This window comes from Cariama cristata, unplaced genomic scaffold, assembly GCF_000690535.1.
Source record: "Cariama cristata isolate BGI_N322 unplaced genomic scaffold, ASM69053v1 scaffold2487, whole genome shotgun sequence".
Lineage (NCBI taxonomy): Eukaryota > Metazoa > Chordata > Aves > Cariamiformes > Cariamidae > Cariama > Cariama cristata.
In genome coordinates, this window is record NW_009626965.1 from 12,157 (window position 1) to 22,021 (window position 9,865).

The window sequence follows — 9,865 nt, forward strand, 5'->3', positions numbered from 1 at the left end:
CTGGGGGGGGCCGCCTCGCTGCACCCTTGGTCTTGGTGGGTGGAAGGAGGCCTGGGTGGGGCAGAAGACGTTGGGTTTGGCTTTGACAGCACTCTCAGCAAGGGCTTCAACTGCGGTGGTTTTTAACCACTAGTGTGACCTACTTCTGCAGGATCGCATGAGAAAAGCGTGCTGATAAGGACGGGATTTAAGAACAAACTGGGAATGTTCCCTACAGACTGCTTTGGGGGGAAAACATCTTATTTATATGAGAAAGTGTCTCTCCTGGATGTGCTGTGAGGATGGGAGAGGCTGAAGGCAGGATCTGTGGCACTAGCGAGGCTACAACGTGGCAGGGCCCGTGTCTCCTCTTGGAAAGGAGTGCAGAGAGGGGTAATGGTCCCCATTTTATCTGAACTTATCATGCAGTTTGTCCGAGGTGTGGGAAACCTGTAGCAGAACAGGAACAGATGCTCTCCCTCCTGTTTCAATGCCCTTGGGGATGCTCTCCCTCCTGTTTCAGTGCCCTTGGGGATGCTCTGCCCTTGGCTAACGCTTTCTGCATTTAGTGCCTTCGTAGCAGGGCAGACTGCACTGAGCTGTAGCCTTGCAGCTGCTGCAGTCAGGCCTTCATCAGAGGATCAAGGTCTCTCTGCAGCACTGAAAGGAAACTTGGGGTTTCCAGGGCTCAGTTTCCTTCCTGTGGCGTACAGAGAGCAGAAGTGCTGTGCTGCTTCCTTGCTTTGTTTTGACCTTCTCTAACGTCTTTCCTTCTCTATGGCCTAGATGGAAGAATTGGTGGGTAAGAGGCATCCTCACGCTGGCAATGATTACCTTCTTCTTCATCATCATCTACTTGGGACCCATGGTCTTAATGACAATAGTAAGTGCTCCAGAGAGATGCCCTGACGTTCACAGCGATAGGGGGGAGGTTGCTGGGACCGTTGCTGGGGTGGGCAGCTCAGAGCCTCCTATTTTAGAAGTCCTTATTCAGCTTGCTGGATTTCTCTCTCCGTGGAGGAAACCTGGAAGGACTCTGTGACTGCCTGCCCTGGTGGTCAGCGTTTGGCTGCAATTGAAACTCATACAAGGGGTAGTTACAAACCTCCTGCAGAGGAAAGGGGAGGGGAAAAACAACATGGTGAGCTTCCCATGTTGGATTAGGAGACTCCTGCCAGACTGACAGCAACTGCTAAAGTATCTTTTGCTCTGCACATGCCTGTTTTTTATCTCCTTGAGGAAAGAGATGTTTAACCAACATGTGTTACAGCTTCTGGATGTCTTTTTGTGCAGGTGATGTGTGTCCAGATCAAATGTTTCCATGAGATTATCACTATTGGCTATAACGTGTACCACTCGTATGACCTGCCCTGGTTCAGGACGCTCAGCTGGTGAGTACGGGGTCTGCTCCCCTCCCCAGGCTTGTGTGCAGCAGTCACGCTTCATCTCGTTGCAGAGGGGCAGCAAGGGGATCGTCTGGCTACCTCCGAACCAGAGACCCTGGGGTTGCTGCGTGTTGACCAGTGCCATGTGTTAGCAGCTCTTGTAAAGGAAAAGCTCCCCCAAGTCCTGATAGATCAGTATCCTGAAAGGGCCCGTATTGATAAACTGTCCCGTTGTTCCTGAAGCGCAGAGATTCGAATCCCGTGATCCGTGCAAGGGACAGCATTGACAGGCATCACCACTTCGAGACAGACATGGTTGTGTGGGTGGTTGTGAAACAGAGCTGACATGAGGGGACATGAGGGCTAGGGAGAGGGCAGGAGGAGCAATGCTTTCAGGAAGCACAGAGCGTGTGCTTTTAGGATGCACAAGCTGGCAGAGGCCTGTTGAGGAGGGCCGTCTAAAGGCAGAAAGTCCTTGTGCATCAGGAGACCAAACCCGAACCTGGACAGTGAGATCCGTCGTGAAGCAGAGCTGAGTGATGGAGCCACTGGTTTAAATGAAGGTGACACTTCTAAACTGGGGGAAATAAAGTTCTGGCTGTCACTTGAAGATAGCCTGTTCGCAGTGTACCAGAACAAGGTAAAGGCCTTAGGGGTTAGTCGCTTTCTGTGTTTCTCCAGAAGCCTTTTAGGGTTCCTGCTAACGAGGATCTGCATCCCTCACAGGTACTTCCTGCTCTGCGTAAACTACTTCTTCTATGGTGAGACTGTGACAGATTATTTCTTCACCCTGGTTCAGAGAGAGGAGCCCCTGCGAATTCTCAGCAAATACCACCGCTTCATTTCTTTCGCCCTATACTTAACAGGTAGAGACCACATTTTCTGTTGGTTAATCTTGTCTGGGCTGTAGGGAAGAAATTCCCTTGAACTACTCTTGTCCCGAGTATTGTCCCCAATGCAGTATCCGTAGCAAGTTATCTCTGCTCTTCAGCGATGCTGTCACTTGGCTGCATGGTTAGGGTAGTGGTGGCAAATCTCCTACATGAGGCTCTGTAGAAGAAAACTCCCTAATCTGTACGGGACAGCCAGGCTTGATTGTTCCTGTGTCCAAGTGCTACTTGTAGGCAAAAGTATTTTGTGACTTCCAAAGTAGTGCGTTTTCGCACTCCACGTTGCTGCTTTACTCAAACAAAGAACCTAAGGAGCTGTGTTCAATGTCACGGGAAAAAAGTATTTCTTACTGTGGAAGATACGTTCCCGCCATTTACTTTCCTTCTGTCTCTCATCAGGTTTCTGCATGTTTGTCTTGAGTCTGGTGAAGAAACACTATCGTCTCCAGTTCTACATGGTAAGGTCAAACACAGGGCCTGGCTGCCCCCAGTTGCGGGCAGAAGAAGGAATAACGTAGGCTGCTTGAAAACGTTGTCTAGAGGAATATGTGTCAGTCGATGCTTCTGTGCTGGTTGCGCGTTGTAATGCCGCCTGGAAGAAAACTTACTGTGAGCAGCCTGTGTTTTTAGGAAGGCGGCTCTGACCGAATTTCCCTGCAAACATGTCTTGTCTTCTCTCTGCCCTTGTGGATGCCATTAGGACGCTTTGTGCGAGCCGAGAGGACTGTGCAAGGCTATTTGGGTCTTGTCCCGAGGGTAGATGGCCACCAGGGTTAATTGGCTACATCTCCCTTTTCCCAACCATCAGTAAGGCATTGCTCGTGTTTGGCCGTCGACGCAGCTAATGTTGCTTTCCAGCGTATTCGGCACCCAGAGATACGGCTTCGATAGCTGTCAGTCTTCTGCTCTTCTTATCTAGTCAGAAGGCTGAGCGAGATGTAGGGGATAGGGGTGGGCTAACGAGCATTTGGTCCAGCAGAAGTCTTCCCAATGCAGGTCACCTCTGGGCTTGTGCTGAAGAACGTGCCCATACCTTGCTACAGGTGACTGTTCCCTGCTCTTGGGGACTCTTGGGGTTTGTCACGGTGAAGGTGCATGCGAGAAATGCAGATGTGCATGAGCCGTTCTCTGTCCGAGGGGTAGCTCACAGCATCCGATTCCTGCCCGCGATGCATGTGGGCAGCGTCTGTAGGCAGGCTGGACTTCATGCTGTCTTCTCTTCCAGTTTGGATGGACCCACGTGACGTTGCTAATTGTCGTTACCCAGTCGCACCTCATCATTCACAACCTGTTTGAAGGGATGATATGGTGAGTTGCCCTGCGTTCTGAGTTGCTTTGATTTCTGCAGCCTGAAACGAATGGCCGTGTTTTGACTTAAAACTATTCTTTTGGAAAAACAAATGGCCAAGGAGAAGGTTCTTCCTGTGAGAGACCGACCCCTTCAGAATAGAAAAGCAAAAGATTGAGTGATACCGCAGCGACTTAGGACTTGCTTTGTGCTACCTGAGCAGTACAGAGAGTTGTTGTAAAGAAGCACCCGAAAATTGCTGTGGGGTGCAGGGGCCTTTCAGGCAGCGTCAGACCTGCGGAGTTGCTTTCTCTTTGTACCCACATCTAGCAAATGGGTGGGAAGGTGCTGCTCAGCACTTGATTCGGGGCAGTGCTGTCAGCGTCATGTTAAAAGCAGTGCTGTGAAGGGAAGGAGAGCGTAACCTGCCACCTTACTCCAGCTGCCGTGCGGAAGGGAAGCCCCTTCCGTGGTCTTCCCAAAACCAGGAACTAATTTTGGCTGCTTTAAGAGTGCACGTTCCTCTGCACGTCACCACCAGCCCGGAGTACTTTGGGAGCCGCCTGCTTAGAGCTGACATGCAACCTCTCCAGGGGGAAAGGAGGTAACTGTCTAACAGCGTGTCACGTGCAGCAAAAGAAAATGTGCTGAAAACAGGCCATTCTGGGTGGGTACACGACTGCGTTTTAGTCCAGAGCACCAGAGTAACCCCTCAGATTTCCCTAGGAGCTTCAAGCGGTTGCTCCTTGCATCGCACTGGAGGGGGAGACGTTGATGTGATGGCACTGCAGAGCATCTCGTGAAGCAACTGCTCATTTAGTTAAGTCTTGGAGTTGTCTGCTCTTGGCACTTTCCGATGGTGTGATTCTTCTCCCATCTAGGTTCATCGTCCCAATTTCCTGTGTGATCTGCAATGACATCATGGCGTACATGTTCGGGTTCTTCTTTGGTCGCACACCACTCATCAAGGTATGTAACACTTTGGTGGACGAAACACGCATTTTGGCTTCGTTGGGTCTTAGTCCTCTGTTCCCTCGTCTCCAGTTTTGTGGTTTGTTGTGAGTCTGAAGCAAGCCTCCAAATTAAACTTGGTGTGCCTCCCAGTCTTTGAGGCTGTAAAGTTAAATCATAGAATCGTTTAGGTTGGAAAGGGCCTTTAAGATCATCAAGTCCAACCGTGAATGAATGAATCATTTCAGATAGAGATGTCAGCAGCAGCTTCTGACCAAGCTCTTACTTGGTTGTTGGCACCAATTTGTATTTGCCTCAGGAGGTGACAAGTGAGGAAGGGCTGCACAGCCGTGCGGCGGGGTGCGGAGATGTTCAGTTTGTAATTCCCCCCTTCTCTCTCTCTCTGGCAGCTCTCCCCAAAGAAGACCTGGGAGGGTTTTATTGGAGGATTTTTTGCCACCGTTTTGTTTGGCTTGCTGGTGAGTAGCAGTCACGGTGCTTATTTCATCGGTCTTTTCCCTGCGTAGGGTGACAGTGTTTTGTCTAAAAAATGCAGTCACGCTTTAAGCTCTCCCAGCTCTTGTCAGAGACTTCGCATTTTCCTTACTGACCGATGTGAACGGGTCCGTGGCTGCGTTTTGTGGTGTCTGCAGACGGAGCAGAATACTGGAGGAAGTTTTTAGTCCCTGTTGGACCCCGTGACATGTTCATTACAATAATTATCCTTGACATTTTCTCTCTGCTGCTGTTGGATGAGTGCTGTGCATCATTTCAAGGGCTGTGTGGGGAATTCAGCACTCTTGGAATATTCTTACCTGTTGTTATGACGATCTCTGTGTCTGCTTGTTTCTGTCCTCTCAGCCAAGTGGTGCAGCCTGTCTAAGCCTGTTCGTAGGGGCTTCTGATCACCGCTTGCTGAACAGATGCACTTACTAAACGAAAATGCTTACTCTGCCTTTAGCCAATTACTGCTTCTCAGGAGAGTAATCTTCTTAATGAACCTGGGAGCCTGGCTCCCTCCTCGCCTTGTCTCCTTGAGTGGCCTTTTCCCTTGAGATCGGCTCTGCCGCATAGCTCAGGAAAATATTTAATCCTGTTTTCTCTTCCTGCGTCTCTTTTTGTCTCTCCTTGAAGCTGTCCTACGTGATGTCGGGGTACCGGTGCTTCACCTGTCCAGTGGAGTTCAACAACGACACCAACAGCTTCACGGTGGACTGTGAGCCGTCCGAGCTCTTCCAGCTGCAGGAGTACAACATCCCCTTGGTGCTGCAGTCCGTGGTGGGATGGGTAGGACTCTCTCTGTTTCTTGGGTATTTTTTACTGGGACAGGAACACTTAGAAAAGAGATCAGGGCTTTATTTTGATGGTCTTTGAAGGAACGTGACAAGGGGTGATGGTACGTCCAGAAAAGGGGGAATTTAGTGGTGCTGCATGTTGGTTGAAGGCCAAAGGGAATTGTCCCAAGTCTGGTGGGACGTTAACCCACTTGAAAACCAACCGACCTAAAGCCTGGAGAGCCGAGAAAGGGGCAAGCGGTGGAGAGTGCTGCTCTCGTTGAAAATCCTTCTCTGACACGTTTTTCTCTCTGCAGAAGACAGTCCGCATGTACCCCTTCCAAATCCACAGTATCGCACTGTCTACTTTCGCCTCCCTCATTGGGCCGTTCGGAGGCTTCTTTGCCAGTGGATTTAAGAGGGCCTTCAAAATCAAGGTGAGGATGGTGAAGGTCATCTGCATTGTAGAAAGGAAAGACTAAATGCTTGCTACCACTCTAAACAGTCCCTGTGCTCCAAGGAGTGGCAGCCCGGGCGCTTTGGGGAGGGAGGGGAGGTTGGTGTGGTCACAGAGAACATGCTGGAGCAGGATCTGCTGCTTCTGACTGAATGGGGAGGGACCTTAAAATTTCAACTCTGATATTCTAAACCCCGCTTTGGTGGAGAACTTGAGGTAGAGGAAGACAGAGCCAGTCAGGAAATTCTGCAATCTGAGGCTTCCCTTGATGTCTTGCAGGCTGGTTTTACATACACAGTCCCGTGTTCGGTTAAGATGCCTTGAAAGGCAAGACAGGGTTGCAAGAGATAAACATTAGCCTTCCTTGACCTTTGAGTGACAGATCTGAGTTAAGCCTCGATGTCCGTCAGGCCCCAGTAGTCTTCATAAAGGAGAAACTTTTAAAACCGGGGAGAGATTAAACAAAATGTCTTCTTAGTCTGACTTTTGCCTTCTGGGAAGAGTAGGAGCAAGAGTATGAGTGTCGTGCAGAGAGGTACGTAAGGAAGTACAGGTAACGGGCGTTTGAAGGTGCTGAACGCAATCCCTTCTGCTTTGCACAGGACTTTGCCAACACCATCCCAGGGCACGGAGGTATCATGGACCGCTTTGACTGCCAGTACCTGATGGCTACCTTTGTTAATGTGTACATCGCAAGCTTTATCAGGTATTTATTGCTTTGCGGTGGAGTTTGGGGGGTCCTGTCAAACTCAAGTGGTGTACAGGCTTGTAATAGGCGACAGTTGTTATCGCCGTTAGATTAACATCTAAAAATACGAGACAAAGAAAGAGAGGAAATGGAGGCTTGAAGAAGGGAAGCATCTTTTAGCAGGGTCATGCGGAGCGGGAAACACAACCCTCATTTCCCAAGGCCTGTTATTCCAGTCCTTCTGAAACTCCTCCGTGTCCCTTCTGCGTCCCGGTGAATCTTGAGCAGGGTTTCCAGAGTCGAACAAGCAGAAAAATCTAATTTTGTAGCATTAACAAGAATTCTGTAGCTCAGCATTGAAGCAAGCCTGTAGGTGCGTGACAGATGTACCGAAGGAGCCGAGGAACCGTCTTTATGTGGCTGCTTTGATTTTTTGAGGGGGAGCATCTGCTGATAAGGGAAGATGCACAGCCCTCTTGGAACCGATGGGGTTTGGGGTTTTTTTGTTCACAGTTCAGCGTCCTATGCCTTTTGAATCCATTTCCATATCTCAAATGGAGTTTGAGATAAGCTCCCTGGGTAGAACTGGTGAAGGAACGGGCAACATGGCTATTACTTTAAGCCTATGATTTTGAGGAAATTGCATTTGGGTTCCCAGATCATTGATAATGTCGCAGTGCGACTCATTGATAATGACGCTTTTGTGTTTCAGAGGTCCTAACCCAAGCAAACTGATCCAGCAGTTCTTAACCTTGCGGCCGGACCAGCAGCTCCACATCTTCAACACGCTAAAAGCACACCTCGTTGACAAGGGTATTTTAGGTGGTTTGGAGGACGCATAGACAGCCGGGCGATTGGAACAGGACTGAAAACAGACAAGCCTCCTCGGGGAAATTCCCGGCTTGCCTGATTTAAGACAATAACAAGGCCTCATTTCACTGTAACTTTTCTTCCTTTCTTGGTAAATGTTTGCATTTGTGGGTTTATTTTTTTTGATAATATATTTATATAGCTTTGGTTCAAATGAGCAGATCTTGGGTTTGTAGCTGAAACGGAGTTAAGGCTTGGAAGGACTGTTGGGTGAAGTAGGAGGGTACAAGTGTCCCGGCGGTCCGTTCTTCACCTTCGATGCCCGTGGGCAGAGCTGAACTTTCCCTGTGAGCGTGTTTCTGCAGGGAACACACAAAGCGTTGTCCGTACAACCGCCTCGGCGCCTGGGAGCCGGCAGGGAAGGTGAAGCCGTGCCGCTCCCCTGGCCCTTGCGCCCGGCTGTGCTCACCATGGCAGCTCTGGGGACCATCGTTTTCTCCGGTGGCAACTGTGAATGCAGTGTTAATTTTCCCAGAAAGCCACGTTTATGCCTGCACGCAGTCTCCTTGCAGACTGCCCGGTGAGCACAAGGCTCCGTTAGTTGGAAGAGGCTCTTGTACTAATCCAGCCGTATCGCCTCTGCCCAGCCAGGCACCTGCCTCTGTTTCCACTTGCTGGTTTTTGGCAGTGCCTCCCACATTCCCCCCTTAGGGCCGATATGTTGGCAAATAAGGTTTTTCTAACTGATTAAACCAGAAATAGACTGGGAACAAGGAGTCACAAAACTGGTAGTTGCTGGTGGGAATGTGGGAGGTTCAAATTGCTTCAAAGCTGAACCAAGTAAATAGTTTTAAAGAACATTGAAGTGTCATTGAGCGATTCCTGCCAGGTAAGAACAACCCTTTAAATTACTTCGTTCGTTTTTCCTCCATCAAATAACCTTTAAGAAACACTGAACCACACTTTTTCATTTCTCGATGGTTGGAAACCCCGCACTGGGATATTTTAACTAATTTGGGGAGCAGTTTCCAACTTGTTTTTTTTTTTTCCTGAAGTTTGCTGGTTGGGGCTCCAGCACCCCGCTGGTGCTGTCAGCTGGGTATTTTGTTTTTCTTTCAGGGATCACGTCTATCACCTGTTTGTTACTTGAGTTCTAGGTGTTGTGCTGCTGAGTTTATCACGGTCTGTGTTGCATTTCAGTCTGGGTTCATTTACCTGCAGGCTTCTGTCCTGCTTTGCTTACTAAATCTTGTCATAGGTAGTTTGGATGTAATAGTTCCAAGTTTTATCTAAGTACTTTCCTTTATTTTGTCATACTTTTTTATTATTTAAAAATGAGAGCCCTAAAGATTGTAAAACTTTACTACTTTTTTTTTGTGTGTGTGTGTGATCAGGTAGTGAAAGTATCCCTGGTTTACACCTTATGCAATGTTCCCAAACAGAGGGTGACTCTCTGGGTCTACTTCTTTCCATAGTTTGTGCACAGGAGAGAGAAACTTTACCTTATTTTACCCTGGGGAACGAGTGACAGAAAAAAAACAGAAGTATATTGCTGTTTTAAAACAGCTGCTGACGTAAACCTTATACACAGACACCTGCCCCCGTACGGAGAGCGAGCTAGCCAAGCACCGACAGAAAAGAAACCACCTGAAAGCACCTTGTCGTTCATACCCCGTATTCCGATTCTGCCATTGCTTCCCTTTACACGCGAGAGCACGCGTGTGCGTGTGTAAAGACGTTCGCAGATGCCGACCCCTCTCACGTTTCTATAGGATTCTTCCTCTGCTCCCTCTCCCCGAACGGGGACCACGGGGCAGAAGTTTGTGCCCGTTGTTCTGCAGATACGGGTTAGTCGGTCGAAAGCACCGATCGCAGAGGAGAAGGGTCTGTTTCCGCAAGGTATTTTCGGCACGGTGCTGGCAAAGCCGCTGGGTTCTGGCAGGACTGCGTGTGGTCAACGCCAGCGCTGTACCCGGAGGCTTTCCTGGACGGGTTGTGCAGACTGTTCCCCTTCCCCCTTCAATTAGGCAGGGATTTATTTTCTGTCGACTTAGATGCTATTGGTCCAAGCTCCTCATTTGAAAATTGGAGGGGCGAATTAAGGTGCTTCCATCTTGCTTTGCCCAGGGAGAATATTCGGTCT

General features: G+C 49.2%; 1 protein-coding gene across 1 annotated transcript in view; it reads left to right on the forward strand.

Moving 5' to 3' along the window:
• The window catches only part of CDS2 (CDP-diacylglycerol synthase (phosphatidate cytidylyltransferase) 2), a 9,281-nt gene extending 1,226 nt beyond the window's left edge, over positions 1-8,055 (forward strand). Inside the window, exons 3-13 of the mRNA XM_009704246.1 lie at positions 766-862; positions 1,273-1,370; positions 2,091-2,230; positions 2,654-2,712; positions 3,480-3,562; positions 4,424-4,511; positions 4,904-4,972; positions 5,628-5,780; positions 6,085-6,204; positions 6,827-6,930; positions 7,625-8,055. Of these exons, the coding sequence (XP_009702548.1) occupies positions 766-862; positions 1,273-1,370; positions 2,091-2,230; positions 2,654-2,712; positions 3,480-3,562; positions 4,424-4,511; positions 4,904-4,972; positions 5,628-5,780; positions 6,085-6,204; positions 6,827-6,930; positions 7,625-7,754 (1,141 nt within the window). The 3' untranslated portion in view covers positions 7,755-8,055. The remainder of the gene's footprint in view (positions 1-765; positions 863-1,272; positions 1,371-2,090; positions 2,231-2,653; positions 2,713-3,479; positions 3,563-4,423; positions 4,512-4,903; positions 4,973-5,627; positions 5,781-6,084; positions 6,205-6,826; positions 6,931-7,624) is intronic.
• The last annotated feature ends 1,810 nt before the right edge of the window (positions 8,056-9,865 follow it).